Genomic DNA, 20,437 nt, shown 5'->3' on the forward strand with positions numbered 1-20,437 from the left:
ATCCCCTAAATCTATGCTGAGTAGACAAACATCAGCACTAAGCTTGTACAATCAGCTTGTGTGGTCAGAGTATAATGGTGTCATTGTAGTAGGAGGGTCCTGATGGGTGGTATAGACAAGCATAATATGGCTAAGAAACTCTGTTGTGAGCATAAGATCAGTCTAACATTTATTATTAAAGCCAGAATGTAACATTACATTGCTGTAGGAGGGTCCTGATGGGTGGTATGGACTAGCGTATTATGGCTTAGAAACTCTGTTGTGAGCATAAGATCAGTCTAACATTTATTATTAAAGCCAGAATGTAACATTACATTGCTGTAGGAGGGTCCTGATGGGTGGTATGAACTAGCGTATTATGGCTTAGAAACTCTGTTGTGAGCATAAGATCAGTCTAACATTTATCATTAAAGCCAGAATATAGCATTACATTGCTGTAGGAGGGTCCTGATGGGAGGTACCAACTGGCTCAGAAACGCTGTTGTTAGCATCAGTCTAACAAATATTATAAAAGCTGAATGTGACATTACAAGGAAATATTGCTCAGATCACAGTGATGGTTTATAGTTTTTCATGAAGGTTGAAAAACAACAAGGGACCAATATTAGATACCTTGTTGCAATAGACTCACAACTTATGTTATTGATTTATTTGGAAATGTTAACTGGAAAGATTTTGTTGTTGAAATACATTAAATGCCTCTAAGAAACATTCCAAATCAGGATAAAGAATATCACTGCATCTACCTGTTCCAAAACCCATTTGCATAGATGTTACTGAGTGAAATATTACTGCTAACTTATTATTGACTGCCCCGGTAGGGTCTCTTGTCTTAGTGACAACCATTGAAGCATGGCTGATAGTCAGGTATCAGTGTGGTGAGAATGTAGGTGTGGTAACTCTCCTGAGGGTGTGCAGGTGGGAGGTGGTACTGGTGGGAGGTGGTACAGGTGGGAGAAGGTACTGATGTGAGGTGGTACAGGTTGGAGATAGTACAGGTGGGAGATGGTGCAGGTGGGAGGTGGTGCAAGTGGGAGATGGTACTGGTGGGAGGTGGTACAGGTGGGAGAAGGTACTGATGTGAGGTGGTACAGGTTGGAGATAGTACAGGTGGGAGATGGTGCAGGTGGGAGGTGGTGCAAGTGGGAGATGTTCCAGGTGGGAGATGGTACTGGTGGGAGGTGGTACAGGTGGGAGTTACCTGTATCACCTCCCACTTGCACCTCTTCCCACCTGCACCATCTCCCACCTGGAACACCTCCCACCTGCATCACCTTCAGGTGCAGGTGTGAGGTGTTCCAGGTGGGAGGTGGTGTAGGTGGGAGGTGTTTCAGGCGTGAGATGGTGCAGTAGAAGGTGGTCCAGGTGGGAGGGATGGTACAGGTGTGAGATGGTGCAGGTGGGAGATGGTGCAGGTTTGAGATGGTGTAGGTGGGAGGTGTTTCAGGTGTGAGTTGGTGCAGTAGAAGGTGGTCCAGGTGGGAGGGATGGTACAGGTGGGAGATGGTGCAGGTGTGAGATGGTGCAGGTGTGAGATGGTGCAGGTGGGAGGTGGGAGGGATGGTCCAGGTGGAAGGTGGTCCAGGTGGGAGGTGGTACAGGTGGGAGATGGTGCAGGTGGGAGATGGTGCAGGTGGGAGGTGGTACAGGTGGGAGATGGTCCAGGTGGGAGATGGTGCAGGTGGGAGATGGTGCAGTCGGGAGGTGGTACAGGTGGGAGGTGGTCCAGGTGGAAGGTGGTCCAGGTGGGAGGTGGTACAGGTGGGAGATGGTGCAGGTGGGAGGGATGGTACAGGTGGGAGGTGGTGCAGGTGGGAGGGATGGTACAGGTGGGAGAAGGTGCAGGTGGGAGGGATGGTACAGGTGGGAGGGATGGTGCAGGTGGGAGGTGGTACAGGTGGGAGGTGTTCCAGGTGGGAGATGGTGCAGGTGGGAGGTGGTACAGGTGGGAGGTGGTACAGGTGGGAGGTGGTCCAGGTGGGAGATGGTGCAGGTGGGAGGTGGTACAGGTGGGAGGTGGTACAGGTGGGAGATGGTCCAGGTGGCATAGGGGAGAGGTAGTTGCAACTTTAAGTCAATGGGAAAATATCATCTTCCATGGTAGTCTATCCATCATTTCTTACTTATTGCCTTGCAGATCTGCCAACCCTGTTTTCATTCAAAATAGAATTTGTCCCTTGTCTGTGTCTACTTTGTTGAAATGTCCTCCTAAGTCTTCCAATAGAAGCCAATCCTTTATGCACTTTGTTAGCACTCCTATTTCTGACTTTGGCAGTAGAAATACATGATGGCACCCATAGAGCAATAATGTGAATAATATGACTTGAGGTATGTTCTAAGGCTTACAACCTGTGGCTCTTGGATGTATGTCTGGTATTTAGGGTGTAGACATTATGTGTTTGGGTGGTTCTGTATATGACTGTTATTGAATAATCATTTCTCTGGAATTTCATTTGAAATCAAGGGAGGTTTTAACTGTTAGCAGTTCTGTGCAGTCTCATAAGAGTATTTGGCTGTGAAAAGGAGCTAGTGTTGTTCAAAGGGTCAATCCATAAAATGTTGTGAATTTGCCTTTGAACACTGGAGCCTCGGACAAGCCAGGTCAAACAGGTTTCTGCATGGATACGACACTGGTCATGGACCTGTCATTCATTATAGGGATGGGCTTGAGACCTGGTGTTAGAGGGTGGTCACCAGCAGATCTGACAGGCTAAGGATGGGTCGTTATAGAAAACAGAGTGTGTGGAGGACCGTAAAAAAAGAATCATTCCAAAAGATATTATTGTCATGAGAAGAAACTATTTGGATGTGAGGGCAATTAAGGGTTGTTCGGGTGGGATCATGTTACAGTGGGACATTTTGGTGATATACTCCCTCCAGGACATGCACGCACGCACAAACACACATAAACACACAAATACACAAACAACACAAACAAACACACAAACACATATGTACTTAGTCTGTCGTACAGACCCTGAGGCAAATATATCCAAGAAAGCCCACGCAAGTCTAGAAAACGTGGCAAGTCTAGATTTCCTCAGCTTCTGAAAATGAAGAAAGTCTCAGGGCTCCTTTTCATTATATATATTTTTTTTACTATGAACTTTTTTCAGTAAAATATGTTCATTTCAGAGACTAGTTGTGTTAGTCTAATATGTACTATATATTACTGGGTAGGTAATATTGTGTTAAGCAGTTAACTCCCCCAATTTTGCAGAATTACATATACATGTAAATGCATTGCTACAAAAAGGTATCATAAAATAGCCTACTTTACGTATTCAACAGTCAGAAAAATATGATCCAACACCAGATGTTACAAGTTTTTTGGTTAAACAGAAAAAAACATTTCAGTTGGATAACAGATCATCAATCATCTGTCACGGCGATTCACTCCTCGAACACCTCCATTCTATGAATAGAATCAAGTTAAGAAATGCTTGTTATAATACGTTATCCGATGGGAATATTTTAGTGATTGGACAAATTGTTATGAAGTATTATATTTGAAAGCCTTGGATGTCATTGGGTGTCGAAATGGAACCTATTCCGCTGGTTCCCAGTCCATGTTTGCTATACTGAGCTACAACAGTTGACCCAGATAAAATGTCCCCATTCCTTTGGGTAATATATTCATGGCAAGACATTAAACAAGTGCAAGAATTCAGGAGACATTAAAACACACTAGAGCTAATAAGGCGCAAGGTATATGGTGTGAGGATCTACACACTTCCTAGGTCATCTCAGGATGAGATCCCACTTAAATTTCTGACATAGTTGGTTAACTGTAAACACAAGGTACGACACTCGCACAGCAACACAATCACAGGGCACAACCCGGGTTTACTACCTGATGGGGAGGAATGTGGTTATGTCCTGAACGTACAAACACACTGACTTGAATCCTGGGGAGGGAGATATATAATTCAAGACCATGTCTGTGTCTAGGGGCTTTGGTTAACAGACATCACACAGGCTTCAAAAGGCCTTCAGTTTGGCTGTACGAGCACTGGACAGGCCATTAATTTCAATCTGTTTTGAAAGGACCTTAAATTTTTACAATATTTCTTGAAAAGGCCTTGAATTTGGCAACCATTGTAAACTCTGTCTCTAGATGATTGTGTGCTGAAAAGAACGCCTGATTTTTACTTAATACTATTGTTAATCTGAAAGAATTGAGTGTTCTTTTACGTAATTGGAGTGGTGAATTTTAATTATTTTCTCTTACAATGCATATTGATTTCTGGTGTTATGTGATGGGTCAGTACCTCATTCAGTGAATAATACCAAAACACTAATGTTTGGATTTGAATATTTTAATAGTGTTTTTGGATCTACAAGACTGGATTAATTTTGGGAACCAAATTAAGAAACAATATCCTACTGAAAGTTATATATATATATATATATATATATATATATACTCGTGCCAATAATGGTTGTCAATCCCTCCCCACCCCAACCCCACACACATCTCACACCCTCACCCAACACCCCTTTCCAATTAAAAAAATTGAAGGGGTGACAACCATTATTGGCATGAGTATATATATGTCAGGGTAGAGACTGCGATCTGGTAGAATCAGAGATTCTACCAGTAGAGATTGCGATCGGAGTCTCTACCAGTAGAGACTGCGATCGGAGTCTCTACTGGTAGAATCTCCGATCCTACTAGTAGAGATTGTAATCGTAGTCTCTACTGGTTGAATCGGAGATTCTACCAATACATTTTCCAATTCAACTGGTAGAAACTCCGATCCTACTAGTAGAGGCTGCAATCGTCTTCAACTGGTAGAAACTCCGAGTGATCTGTGGGTAAACAACAAAGACACTTTTTCTGAACAGTACTATGCATTTTATTCAGATATAACACTAGACTGTTTCCACTTCTACAGATATATTAAGGATTAAAAATACAAATGTGACTTGAGAGATCATATTACAATATATACACATATTACGAAACTGATTACAAGCAAGATCAATTGCATAATCAGTGTTTGCCCTAGGCATAAAAATTTAGGAGTCATCATGACTCCCTGGTGTCATTAGAGGGAGTCATTGACATGTTTTGGGGAGTCATCTTCTTTCATCAAGAGATCAACTGTTATTATTTAATAACAACAGGTCCATGTAAGGCAGGTCAGGTATTTAATCAGCACTGAGCAGTTAACTGGCAAACATTAAACTTACTAGTTTTAAACAACAATAAATTGCAATATGTACTCAAACTTAAACTAACAGCCCAGGTCGAGCATTGCCTCAACAATGACACGAGCTTATAAATAAGTTCAATTATAACTGGCAAATAATAGGAAAACATTATCCCCACTTATTATACTTGCTTGCATAAGCTTGCACTTGCTTGCATAGGTTATTCCATATAATCGTAGTCTCTACCAGTAGAGACTACGATTGCAATCTCTACTAGTAGGATCGGAGGTTCTACCAGTAGAGACTCCGATCGCAATCTCTACTGGTAGAGACTCCGATCGCAATCTCTACTGGTAGAATCTCTGATTCTACCAGATCGCAGTCTCTACCCTGACATATATATAGGTTTGTGAAGATTTTCTCTTAAGGAGTCAACATTATGCTGTTGACAAGACGAGCTCATGCATTACAACTAGTGTCTGACAAGACATGGATTACAGTCTGTGTAATATGAAGCTGAAAGGAGCTCAGCAATTCGTGTGGAGCCTATTTAATCTGTTTGTGAAACAAAATCATACTTTACCATAGTTTCAGGGCCAAATTATGTTTTTGTATAGTATGTTAGGCATATGCATAAGCATGAATTATCTGAACCTTTTATTAGTGAACTAGGTGTTAGACAAGGTTGTATTTTAAGCCCTTTCCTTTTTACATTTTTTCATTAATGAATTAGCAGTACAAATATGTGACACATGTACGAATGGGATCCAACTACACCCAGATACATTACAACTATTTCTGCTACTCTTTGCCGATGATATTGTATTATTTTCTAGTACGTACTGTTAGTGGTTTACAGAAACAAACCGATGAATTAGACAAATTTTCTGACCAATATAAATTGTGTGTAAACAGAGACAAAACTAAAATTATCGTCTTTAAGAAAGGTGGAAAACTCTCTAAATTAGAAAAATGGTATTGTAAAGGGCAACTACTCCAAAGTACCAGTGTTTATAAGTACCTTGGCGTATATTTCTCAAACAGCCTTTCCTGGTCCAAACACACAAAACAAGCGTCAGTACAAGCCTTGAAAATCTTAATCGGTGTTTGTAAAAATATGAGATCTTTAGGTGAAATGTCCTTTAACACATTCTATAAAATATTTGATATGAAGATATGAAGATACGAAGATATGAAGATATGAAGTCCAATATTTATATATGGCTCTGAAATATAGGGATTACAACAACATGACAGTATTGAAAGAGTTCATTTATATGCATGCAAAAAGTTTCTTGGTGTAAAACTGAACACATGTAATATGATGGTTTATGGAGAATTAGGTAGATTCCGCTTGTTTATATACTCTTCCATTAATGCCATAAAGTATTGGGTAAGATTACTGCATATGCCATGCCATAGGTTTCCGCAAAAATGTTATGATATGATGAAATTGTATGACGAAAATGGGAAAAGAAATTTGGTGACTTATTTTAGAGAGTTGCTGTACAAAACTGGTTATGGTTATGTGTGGTGTGATCACAATGTTCAGTCCCATGCAAATTTTATGATATCATTTACGCAAAGAATGAAAGATATGTATTTCCAATCTTGGTCGGAATCATTACTTCTATCCACAAAATGTTTATACTATAATCAATGGAAATCGGACATACGTTTTGAAGACTATTTAGCAAAAATCGACGTAAAGAAGTTTTGTATAGCTCTCTCTCATTTTCGTTGCTCCTCCATGAATTATTTATTGAAACTGGCAGCTATGCAGGTATACAAAGAGAAAACAGAATGTGTCAATTATGTAATATGAATACTGTTGAGGATAAACTGCATTTCCTTCTAATCTGTCCTGTTTATACGACTACGAACGAACTACCTAAAGCCATACTATTATAAGCATCCAAGTGTAAGAACTTTGTTAATAGATACTACATCACTATTACAGAATCTGGCAATGTACATCTATTTCGCTATGAGTTTAACAAAAAAGTATTGTTATAGAAAAGAATTTATAAATGACTTCTATCTACTCATGTAAACTCTAAATGTACTACAGGCCTGTGACCTTTTTAAGTACTGAAATAAAGATTGATTGATTGATTGATTGAGTGTTACTGGGCAGGATTAAAGCCCTGAAGACAAGCATGGTCAACCACTTACTCCAACTTTGCTGATTTGTGGTTTAAACCCTGTAGATGTGCCCCTACTGTGATGTTAAACTGCAAATCACATGCTCATGTTTTAATTCCAGTCTCCCATCTCCAAAGATGATAAACGAAAAACATGGACATCCCTACCCCAGCCGGATCTGCCGGAACTCCTTCAGCGCCATGGATCCTGTGGTTCCCTGGATGACAATTACCTGAACGGCATGGTAAGCATGTGTTTCATGTACCACTCCCCTTGGCAGTGTGTGTATCTTCAGGAATATATCTTCAAGTTCCCTCTTTTCAGTTCAAATTGTCATTCTCTTTCTAACTTATTTGTATAGATATCATATTGTCTTGTATATTCATATCATTGTTTTTCAAGTTAAGGTCAGACAATGCTACATTTTTGACAAGCCTATATATATTTTGCATTGGAAAAAATATTTATTGAGAAATACAATTTAACCTGTTTTACTCAAAAATGCTTGTCATCAAATATTTTAGTTTAGTTTTTATTTGATGAGTTTTTTATTTTAATAGTAACCTCATTGTCTCTTGTCACATCAACAAAGAATAAAGTTTTCAACCAAGTGTCAAAAACATGACACTGCTTTTTAAACTGATGGCTTTTTAATACATGTCAAAATTACTCTACAGAATAAGAAGTTAAAAAATACACAAAGCCCTGTTTCAGGAAACGTGAGACATTTTTATTTTACGCATTCATGAAATTCTGAATAGGCTGTTTGTTTGCTTAAGTGCTTCAGCTTAAAATCCTCTTTAAACATTTCTGTTTTGTTTGTTTGTGAATTTAAGTATTAGAATAACATGAATTTGTCTAAATACTCTCTAAGCTACCAGGCATTTAATACTGAAGGGCCAGGGATTTTATAGAAACAAATATATTGTCTCAGAAAATGTTTGAAAAATTATGTTTCGGACTACAGAGAAAAAAGAAATTTTCTGTCACAAATACATTATACATTGTGTCATGATGGGTTTCTTTTAAATTTTGTCTGATAGATTCAAGTTAAAAATATCTCCAAGGAAAATCTAAATCCTCCATTATCAAATGGCTGGTCGCTAACAACTCTAGACTTAGTCTCTCATCAATTATGGTAAATTTAGTATGAAAATGATAATAAGCACAATATATTATATGTTACTTATAGATGGCTTATGAGGGAATAGATCTTGTAAGTCTTTTAAGTGGATTAATGTAAATGCATGACAGAAAGTTTTCTCTTCTTGGTTTAATTTACAAACAGTTTTGTGTAATGAAATAATTTTGGTGTTGTTCAAATGTCACTATTTCACAACCTTACACTGAACATCTGTTTTTGACAGAAAAATGCCTGACACAATTTCTGTCTTCACATTCATGTGTAAAATGTTCACCGCAGTAATGTGTACATTACTGGGAAAGACTTTCTGTTTTTATTACAAGTTGGCGTTGTCTTTGGCCATCATATCTTTATATATTTAAAGACAACCAGACAGTGAGCTAGTTTACTGGTTAAACTGTTGTCCTTTCACAATTCCCCACATGGGTACAATGTGTGAAGCCCATTTCTGGTGTCCCCCGCGTGATATTGCTGGAATATTGCTAAAAGCGGCGTAAAACCATACTCACTCACTCACTCTCTCAATATTGCTGGAATAATGCTAAAAGCAGACTTAATCATTCATAACGTCTTCAATTGTAACCCGAGTTTTTGGCATATTCCCTGGTCAAACTAGGTATGTTCATCTCTTTTTGGGCTTGATTTGATCATCATAAATGTATCCTGTGATCACAATTACCATGGTTATAATGGTTAAAAAGATACATCACTATATGTGACGTGACATCTTTATGCATATTCACAATGTGATGCATATGACCATAAATTAATGTGGTAATATTGTGTAATGTTGCTATTGCCAAGGGTATTTTCCATAATTAATGTCAGAGAGGCCTAATCATCAAGGGTGTTACAATTTGATGGGCAGAGTTGTGTCCCTTAGTACAAGCAGGGTCTGCTGATTATTGGTTTGAATCCCATCCCAAAGTAATGAGTGTCTTTGACTGGCATCACTTCAGTATTTCCTCCAATATAAATTGGATATGCTGTCATATTACTGTAATAATGTCAACCAAACTGACTCACTCATAGACTCACTCAACCACTCACAGACTCACTCAACTACTCACTAACTCACTCAACCACTCACTCAACCACTCAACCAGGTAACCATCAAGTGGCTTCATCACAAATGGTTTGTTTCTGAGCATAACAGAAAAACAGAGCACCATATAAAGTTGATTCAATTGTTTGTTTTGTGAGATACATCTAATTAACATTCCACTGTGATATATATAGATCATCTGCAGCTTGAGGGCTTCCAGCCTTTTAGTATGACTTGATGACTATCTCTAAGTTAATGTACTTGCCTCAGATATTTTACTCATATACATTACCACTGTGCCTGAAGATCCAGGGACATCTTCATAGGAGGTCAGGCCAGGTGACCTGGAGCAAACTTTGACTGCCCGATCTGAAAAAGGTTGCTGGATAACTGAATCAAAGAGATGTCAGCTTTCTAAAATGATCTGGATTCGGTTCTTTCCCACTTTGATCTGGAAATGAGTGAGTGAGTGAGTTTGGTTTTACGCCGCTTCTAGCAATATTCCAGCAATATCACAGCAAGGGACACCAGAAATGAGCTTCATATATTGTACCCATGTGGGGAATCGAATCCAGGTCTTTGGCGTGACAAGCGAATGCTTCAACCACTAGACTACCCCACCGCCCCTGACCTGGAAATGTGTGCAAATGAAAACCTACACAGCTTCGATGGTACCCCCTTTACATGTAGTTGGCACGAGAAACTAGGGAGAGGGTATAAAATACCCATAGCAATAAAATGATGCAGACTTATCTATTTACATTCAGAACTTGTTGTTTTAGTGAGTGAGTGAGTGAGTGAGTTATTATTTAACGTCACATCGGCAATATTTCAGCCATATCGTGACGATTGTTTTAGTGGGGATTTTGAGATACAAAAGTCAGAGTGTGCATAAAACCATACTCACTCACTCACTGTTTTTGTAAGAGGTGACTTAGTGGATCAGATGGTCAGACTGTGACTGGCTTGATTACATTGCTCACTGTATCACGACTGGTTTTTCTGCCCTAGGCTGTTGCGATGTAGTTGGAGTAATGTGGCTTGTAACCACAAACAAACAAACAAATTACAAATCTCTAATTCTGACTCAAGTATACATACAAATCATCTCAACATTCTATGTCTAAGGGTCATTTGCAGGTCAAATGAATGCTCTTCTCTGCTCGGGGCAGTGGGGTAGCCTAGTGGTTAAAGCGTTGGCTCGTCACGCCAAAGACCCGGGTTCGAATCCCCATATGGGTACAAAGTGTGAAGCCCATTTCTGGTGTCCCCCGACGTGATATTGCTGGAATATTGCTAAAAGCGGCGTAAAACCAAACTCAGTCAGTCAGTTATTTTTCTCTGCTCCTTGTAGTTTAGTCACTGAAAACTAACAGAAAAATATCAGAATAAATGTTAGTTTGCTTATTTGCTGATGAGCTTCCTAGCGTCTTTTGACCACCTCCTTGATCTAGTGGATAGAATGTTTGATCAGAGAGGGAAGGCCACCATTTCGATTCCTGGTCACATCTAGTACAAAACTTGTGAAAAGATGAGGCTTGTTGTAAACCAGTCTGACAGTCAGCAAGATAATAAAAAGGACGAGTTTGCTTGGAACCAGAATGCTGTATTCTTAAGGGATCTCCATATTAATCAGTTCACAACAGTAAACCCAGCTTCACCTAGCTAACAGTGCTTTACACAACAATTTACACTTTACCACCCTTGACTAGGACAGAGAGCTTCTTGATGCCATTGAGACAATCTTACATTTAGGGAATGAATAATGATCCCTAGTATGAAAAAAATATGATAATTGTGTGACCACACAGCCATAGAAATTATCTAATAGTGTCATTTGTTGTCGAGATAATGTTATCAAACACATTACTGTAAAATATGATAGTTTCCTAACACCTGGATACACTTTTAAACATGTGAGCTTGACAGGTAGTCAGCAAGAGAATGCAAATGATAGTATAGAATCTTAGGTTACAAAGAAAACATTCATTGTAAAAATACACTTGTGTCAAGTTTGCATTCATTCAAAGGGAGAATATAGCCAAAGATGGGGCAATTTTCAGAGCAAATACTTGAGAGGATTAAACTTGTGTATAGCCATTTGCCTGCTTGAGTGCACTTGTAAACGTGGGTTCTCCGTTGTAGTGGTTTTCACACTGCTTTAAATGTGTCAGTCAAATTGTTCAGACAATTTGCAGACAGGCTGCTTTATTCTTTCTCTAGAATTACTTCAGCCGAGGGAAATAAAAAAAAATAAAATTCTGTGACCTTTGATCTTAACAGAATATAATTTTTCTCAAGGACATTTTGTGGTAAAAATATTTTTTGCATAGGAGAGCTCCAGTATAGATTGCTTTCTTAGCTGATAGTATTGTTAGTTATATAGTTTTGATCATTTTAGCCCATAACTACCAGTTCTTTTTAGGACATATTTGATTATTCTGTATATAATTAGTTGTCAGGAATGCATTGTTTTCTGAGCACAAATGCATGTTCAAATATCACAAATGATATTTAAGTGTGTCACTTAGTCAGAACGCACCCGATCGAGAATTTAATTTTAGTTTCACACAAATCATTTCAGGATTAAAAATATCTTTCAGTGACATAAGTTGAGTATATACAATTCATTGCAATGTGAAAGACAGTTGTGTATTTTATGTTGTTTCTCTCAAATATTGATATGATTACAACTTATAATGGTTAGGCAATCTCAAACATATATCAGGTCAGAATATTTAATACATTCATCAGTGATTATACGATTTGATTCATAGGTTTGATTCTGTTAATATGAACATTTTAATTTTTTTTTTATGTGCCATTGGCACAATTATATTTCATAATTATCGGTTGTTATATATATGAGTAGTTTATTGATATGATTCATGTCTATTAAGATATTATTTTGATATTAGTATTTTGAGGCACATGAATAGGGTGGTTTCAATATCTGGTTGTCTGTCACTGTACCGTGACAACATGGTTTCGTTGCCATGATATAAACAGTTGCCATTATATAACATGAAGGTGGTGTATAAGTTCCATCTACATCATGTCATCCTTGACATCATCATCCAAATATTTATCAGTGATATGAATCGGTACACTTGTTGATACTTTAAAATGAAATGGCCACAACAACTAGTCAGAAATTCTTTTATAACGCCACAACAACTACTTTTTGGTTCTTCAGAATAAGGCAAAACTTTCAAAACTGATGAAATGGGTGGAGCTGGGCTGACCATGTCTTGAGGTTTGACCTTGAGGTTGACCTGTGTCTTTTAGGCTGCCTTCCACATAAAGCTGTAATGTAACTGAAATACTGTTTAATAATGTTTCTTCCCAGATTAATGTGATATTCTATTCAAGGAAGTGTCGCACTAATCATATTCAATCACTCGCAATGTTTTTCTTCAGTATAAAGAAAAAAGAAGGGAAAAACCTATGTGTTGTGCCCTGATTGGTTCAGTTTCCATATAGTGATGTTTAATTGATGATGCAGGACCCTGAGGTGATCAGCGTATGGCTTCAGAGCCAGGACTTCATCGGCCTTGGCTTCAACATCTCCGGCAACATGCGTGATGGCATCTTCGTCAGCCATGTCCACAACAGAGGGCCAGCCATTGAGTCAGGCAGGGTCAAAGTTGGTAGGTGATCTGTTTCCTCTAAATATATGATTCTACTTTCACTGTATAGCAACAATACCACTAATGGCATATTGAGATTCAATCTGATGGATAATTTCATGATTTCTGGCTTAGGATGTTTAGGAATTTCTATCAGATTAATTACTTACTGTGTTTGAATCCCATATTGTTGGTCTGTCTGCACCATAAATGTGTTTGTGGGAAACATCTTCAACCTGCGTGACAGTGCTCCCACATCAAGCACATCAACTAATGCTAAAAGTCTATTGAAAGCAGCATTGAATCAATTTCTCTCCAAGAACTCTAAGAACTCCAAGAACTGCAAGCATGTATGATGTGGATGTAGGAAATGGTTATCCTTTACCATTTAGTGCGCGCTCATTCACTGCAATGACTTTGTCTTACGTCTGGTTTAGCCATCCAATTAAAGTAAAGTTTTCTGGAATCAGGCATTATTATCACCAGCACTCAGATCTCCATGCGGTGCCGTCTCAAATACACTAGGATACCCGTGAAGGTCCGGGTTAGAATTGATCTTCAGCAACCCATGCTTGTCGTAAGAGGCGACTAACAGGATCGGGTGGTCAGGCTCGCTGACTTGGATGACTCATGTCATCGGTTCCCAATTGAGCAGATGGATGCTCATGCTGTTTATCACTGGATTGTCTGGTCTAGACTCGATTATTTACAGACCGCCACCATGTAGCTGGAATATTGCTGAGTGCGGCGTAATACTAAACTCACTCACTCACTTAAATACACTAGGAAGGTCATAAAGCATAACAGCTTCTCTCTCTGATTCTGTGATCAATAAAACTGGTATTTTCATCGGTTTCAAGGTCATATTTGAGAGAAACTCTGTGATAGTTCTTGATAAAACATGGATATTTTGACATCAACTCTGAAATGATGCTATGGCAGCAATTAGGTCCAGGGTCAAAATAAATGTGGACAATATGTCCTGAATAATTGAGGATTGGTTAGTCACTAGAAAGATGTACTACAGGACACCCGAAACAACCCTCTTTGTAAACTCTGCACACATGACAATAAGTTTATGTGATTTATTTTATTTTTGTTCTCCTTTTTTTTTTATCTTGTGGCTTTTGTCAGTTGGGTTGATAAACCAAAAAGTGTATAAAATATTTCTAAATGTATGTGTGAAGCCTTTACTCATCACATTAGCCGCTTTCAAATATTGTCAGTATCTACAACTCATTTCATATGAACGCCTTTCCACAGGGGACCGTATCAAGAGTGTGACAATCTCCTTTGAAAGCATGGTGTATGAAGATGCTCTGACGATCCTCAGCTACGCATCCCCATACCCAGTCAAGGTCACTCTTCTGAAGGAAAAGGTCATGGTCAATGACCGACGTCTCTCTGACTCCAACGAGAACTTGAGTCACCCTCTATATCGAAGTCAGTCTCTTGATGCTCTTCAACATATTGGCAAAGAACCACTTTTCAAACCAAAGCGCGCACATTGAGTGAGATGAAACCCGAAACCAGAAAAGATTCTGCAAGAGCAAAGAAACTTCAAGAACTTCAGAATGAGGCTCTACTTGAAGGGGCTCTTGATCAGTCTCCTGATAGCAAACCTAAGCAGGAGAGGGTAGTGGACTTCACAACGCCACCAAATGGTCAGATGAACACAACACTGTCAGACGTAACAGTCCACACAGAGGATGAAGGTCAACAGAGGTCAGGGCTGGACTTCCCAGACATTGGCATCCCAAACTTTGGTAAGGGTGTACATTGGTCGTCTGTTTTGTTAAGGAACACATCTGTTACAATGTCATTAGTAGTTAAGCTGATTAAGATGTTTATGAAATTCTCAATTAATTACTTATCCATTGATTGATTAATTATAAATTGTTATTCTGTATCAGTAACTGGTGTTACATGTTTTTTAGGATCAAGTTCAAACAAAATATTTCAAATCCAGACCAATGCCATTTATAGTTTTGTTAATTTTCTGTGTCCTAATGTCAATAAACAGAAAAAAGAATATGTTGTAAAACCTGATTTTGTAGCTTTGAATTTGAATATATTTAAAGAAAATCTGAAACAAGAAAGAAGACAGTGTTATTGTTTGCCTTATATTAAAAACTTGAGGCTTTTTTATGTAATAGGGAATTAAACTAGCTTGGCCCGAATTAGATGTATACTCAAATGACCTTTGACTGTCTATTTTGTCAGAATTTTAAGAATCTGAACCTAGCTCACTATTTGTGCATGTCATTTACTGGTTTGAAGTAAATATTGATTTTTACAATTCAGATTTTGCACAAGAAAAGGAAGAACCCGTGTTTGCTGAGCAGTCTGCCAAGTCAGAGTCATCTGTGCAACGTTCTGTTGGTGAGCGAAACATCAACAGTTCTGCTGCTCTTGAATTTGCCAGTCTGATGGATCAGATGCTGGACCTGAAGGATGCTGAAGCAGCTGGAACAGAGATAGCTGGGAAGATACCAGAGGTGTCAGCTGAAGTTGCATCAGAGGCGAACACTACACCCAAAACTCCCACAAAGCCTCAGCGCAGGAAGCGACCGTCCAGCAGCACCAGTCCTAATAGTACCATGTCATCTGATTCTCTCATCCAACCAGAGTTTGCTTTCAATGTCAAGTCACCTGTGAAGATGGAGAATGTTGCACTAGAGGACATCATAGTGTCGTCAGCAGTCAAAAGTGTTGCAAGCGCCCCAAGAGTCTGGGATGATAGAGAGGAAGTAACAGAAGATGAAATTGTGCCAGAGGCTGCAAAGAGGGAGATTCATATTGGTAGTGACAATATTCAGTTTTCTCCAAAGGAAATAGAGGCTTCTAGTCCACAAAGACCTCCATCTCCTTTAGATGACCTTCAGAAACTCGGTCTGAGCATGAGAACAGCTCGAGTAAAGTCTCCCGAGGGAGACCCTGTGGTTGAAGATTTTATAGAGGCTGTTGTAGCTAAAAGAGATTCTTCTGCTCCTCCACCAAGAATTATTCATGATGAAATTGTGGCTGCAGAGTCATCGGCAAACTTTTCAGCTCCCAAATTGGATGTGTCTGTGGAAAAGAAGAATAAAGATAATCAAAAGAAACCTCCAGAGCTGGATGAGGAAATGTTGGAACAAATCATTTCCATGAATGCCCAGCCTCCAGGCACATCAGCTCTGAACTGGAGGAATGATAATGACATTCAGACTTTTGAAATTCCTGAAAAGGATCGCCCTACCTCTCCCAAGGGAATAGCATATGAAATAAGAGATGATATTATGACTGGTTTGCCCAGAGCTGTTGATCTTAACAAAAGCAATATAGCCAGAACTATGTCTTATGATCTGAGACTTTCTGATAAGAGAGACGATAAGGGATCCATGCTCAGGGATGATCTAAACAGTACCTCAAGTGAAAGAATAGAATCACTGGACTGGTCTGGTAAGAGACTTGTGCGTTCTGGCTCATTTACTGACATTCCTCAAAATGCCTCTGCAAGTGACTGGACAGGACAGAACTTGTCTAGTGAAGGATACATTAGGATCAGATCTGATGTCAGGGATTCAGATTCAGACTCGGACAAGGTGATAAAGAAAACCACAGATATCTTTGCACCTCACGAGAATCTGGCCAATTTGTCGGACATGTCGGACGCCCTGTCACCTCTGACCAGCAGGAGTGCTTCTCCGCCAGAAACAGCCAATGGGCAGAGTCTTCAGTTTAGTTCCACAGAACGAACAGTGTTAAAGAACAACAATATTGATGGTCTGCCATCTTTGGAGAAAACGTTTGGAAGTAATATATCGTCTGACAAGAAGGGGGGTTACAACATTAAACTGTCCATGGATGGGAATGAAGATGAGGATGTGGAGTGCTAGAGTGTTGAATGCCAGAAGGGGTTTGGACCTCTTTGTAGACAGATTCACTAAGCCAAAGATACCCAGTGGCCATTGAAGGGTGTGTTATGCTCAGGTGATGGCATTCAGTGCAATGCTGATAATTCAGTAAGAGCATGACGTCCATGGTTGTGTGTGTAGATGGTGTGCAGGCAGGTGGAGTCAGGTACTGTAGGACTTCATTGCCCACATTTAGCATTACGTAGGTTCAGGATTCCAGGGCCAGGAATAAATAGAACTACATGACCACTAGAGATTGGTTGGCTTTTTGGAGTCAGATGATAATACTGTTCAGGTGTGATGTCAAAAGTCTGGCATATGTGATATTGTCACGACTACTATGCTAAGGATTTGATTGGCTGTAGGGTTAATGTGCAGTTAGGCAAGCCGGCCAATAGCAGGAGATGGACCAAGTTTCCTCTGCAATGGGATGACGTAGCAGGCTTCATATCATAAAGCAGGTCATGATCTGAAATAAGATGACCGAAGTTGGGCTGTTTAGAGATGACCAAAGCTTATTCCAAAATGAGATGACCCAAGCTTATTCCAAAATGAGATGACCCAGGCTGGGCCATTTTCAGGCCTAAACTTAATCTGAAATGAGATCACCAAAGCTGGGTCATTACAAGGAGATGGCCCAAAATGAGTCTTTAGAGGGAGGATGAAATTTGTATGATGTAATGACAATGATGAAGCCTTTCCACACGGCAATACTTATGGGAGTCAGTTTGCTATACGACTGTAAAATTTAGTTTCACCTGCTGGTTGAGTAAGGACTCTCATGTACCAGGGTAGTACGTGGAGATCATCAGCAAAGTGTGTATGAGGTGGACTGTTGAGTGATGGCATTTGTAATTGTTTGTTGATTGTCTGTGTGAATGTCGTGAGTTTGTCTGTGTGACTGTCGTGAGTGTGTGTGTGAATGGTGTCTGATTTGTGAAAATGTTGTGAGATTGTCAACATCAACAACAATATCATGTTGTGAGTGGTCATGAAGTGTGTGTATTTTCCTTGGCGCCAATCACTGAAGGATACTATGACAGTAACCATGACAACATTCATGGGGACACAATATTCATGTGAAAACAATGTTAATAATAATGATCCTGATAAACCTCACAATTCTAATTTGGGAACAGAAAATCTCTGACAATGTGTAAAATTACATCACATATATACTGGTTACTGTGTAAGAACCTGCAATTCTGATGAAAGAGGATGAAAAAGGTAACCATTGCTACAAGAGATCCTGGTTATTCCTTGAAATTATACCATTATTTGTGGTGGCTGATTCTGTGCCATTCACTGGCCTTTCTGAACAATAGTAAAACTGATGACTTAAGGTCATAATGCAGAGTTATAGGGAAAGTATGCATCAACAATAACTTGGTTAAGTCACAGAAATCACTTGGTTCTGTTGTTGGGAGGAAAATCAACAGATTCTTGGGATTACTCCATTTTGCAATGCCAATGCGCCTTGGGTCGAGTCCAAGGTTCATTTTCCAGTTATTCTGATCAGTAACACGGTGATCATGCACTATGATAATTTATATTTGTTATCTACTTAGAGATGGCCAGTAGTATCTCATTTCCCCAGAGCACTGGGTACGGTGCTCTATATAGCAATATAGCACTGAGATTACCTTATATATTATATTCAATACTCAGCTAGTTAATTGTTATTGGGTGTAACAGATTCGGTTATTATTGTTTGTGTAACGAACATCAACGTGTTTCCATGGAAGTAATATCCTGGAAGTCAGTTGCAGATTTTCATGTATTGGTCAGAAATGAGAAAGGAATTTTTGTGTGACCACTTCGCTGTTTGTCAGTTTATTCATGGACGTGGTCAAGAAAGAATATTTTATGGGCGCTTCAATAAGAAGATCATTATTTGAAGATTAGATTTGACGAGAGTTGTATGGATGTTTTTTGTTGATATAATCAATCGTATGTTTGTTATGTATTAGATATGTTATCTATTTATACCCAGACTGATGTTTATTCTTGAGAATAAATAAATGATGAACGGGATAATTTTGCAAAATTTATTATATGTATAAAACACATTAACTATATTATAAAACTGACTTAAAGGGATATAAATGACTTGAACAAGTACTGTGTAATAATTTTGAAAGATATTATGCAAATATATTGTAAATAATCCATTTATTTTCCATTTGATCTTTTATATAAGTGTGCAATAATCAAGTAAATATGCAACACATAAAACCAAATATGCAGATAGTCAGTAAATGAAGTCAATTGGCTTAACCTGTATATTTGGGGATTAACAGTTTCTGTTTTACAAATCCACATTTGTCGGTGGGGAAAAGACATTTCTGATTATGGCAGTCTGATTAAGGTCTGGTTTTGATGAAATTGAGATTATTGGGTACTTTATCCATTAACGTTTAACCTACTGCAGCACACTTCTTGTGGTTAACATGGAAGTTTGCATTCTGACAAAAAAAAGAGTACATCTTGATACTTTTTGCTCCAGTTTTAATTATTTGGTCTGGGAATCAATACACCATTTAGTATTGAAAAATAAAGCCTTGCCTCAAAAAGAAATGCTTTTGACAATTATATTTCAATTGGGTTGTTACGCTAGGTTTGGGCTCTTGTCAGTCATGTTTACAGTTAGAAGGTTGTTTTTGAGGGCATGATGATTTTACCTCATTTGATGTTTTTCAATTAATATTGAAAAGGCAGCATTTTGTTAGTTACAATGTTTGTTACTATAGAAATAATATAGTTTTGAAGTCATTCATATTAGAAGAATATTTACTCCAATGTTAAATTTGTATGCACCATAAAGTTATACAATCTTTAGATTTTTAGAAAAATATTTGCTGAAATTGTACTTTCAAGATCATTCATGATATGTAGTTTTCTTTCAGATTATCAGCTCATACTAGATCAACACCAGTTGTAATAATATTTAATTTGTACATAGTTTCCACATACTTAGGCTTCTGTTGTTGCATAACCAAATCATATAGACACAAGTTGTCAGAAAATATATTCTCACATGCATATATATCATGTATATATATATACGTTCATATTTTTATCAAAGATATATACTGTATTTTGTACATAGACATTAAAACAGTAAATGTGAGAACAATGGCAACATTGATTATAAATATGATGAAAGTTGAAAGAATCAGTATCATGGACAATAGCATATTTCTTTATATGTTGTTAAAATAATAAATACTTTAAAATAATCTACAACAAAAAGAAATGAAATTTCAAAAGTTTATCAATCATGAACACAGATGATAAATATACAGATATTCATATTTCTTGAGAAGAATCTTACTGACATTGAAGTGAATTTTACAATAATTATGTTAATAACTGCTACAAAAGGATCTATCACAAGATGTTTGTCCTTTTTTGTCTTATA

The 20,437-nt window shown here is 38.3% G+C and overlaps 1 protein-coding gene across 1 annotated transcript in view; it reads left to right on the plus strand.

The window, feature by feature from the left end:
• LOC124287346 (periaxin-like) overlaps positions 1 to 17,316 on the plus strand; it is a 66,492-nt gene extending 49,176 nt beyond the window's left edge. Inside the window, 6 exon segments of the mRNA XM_046723845.1 lie at positions 7,424 to 7,546; positions 7,980 to 8,021; positions 12,997 to 13,141; positions 14,384 to 14,619; positions 14,622 to 14,886; positions 15,425 to 17,316. Of these exon segments, the coding sequence (XP_046579801.1) occupies positions 7,424 to 7,546; positions 7,980 to 8,021; positions 12,997 to 13,141; positions 14,384 to 14,619; positions 14,622 to 14,886; positions 15,425 to 16,998 (2,385 nt within the window). The 3' untranslated portion in view covers positions 16,999 to 17,316.
• The last annotated feature ends 3,121 nt before the right edge of the window (positions 17,317 to 20,437 follow it).

This window comes from Haliotis rubra, unplaced genomic scaffold, assembly GCF_003918875.1.
Source record: "Haliotis rubra isolate DU_JTF1 unplaced genomic scaffold, ASM391887v1 Scf40, whole genome shotgun sequence".
In the NCBI taxonomy this organism is placed as follows: domain Eukaryota; kingdom Metazoa; phylum Mollusca; class Gastropoda; order Lepetellida; family Haliotidae; genus Haliotis; species Haliotis rubra.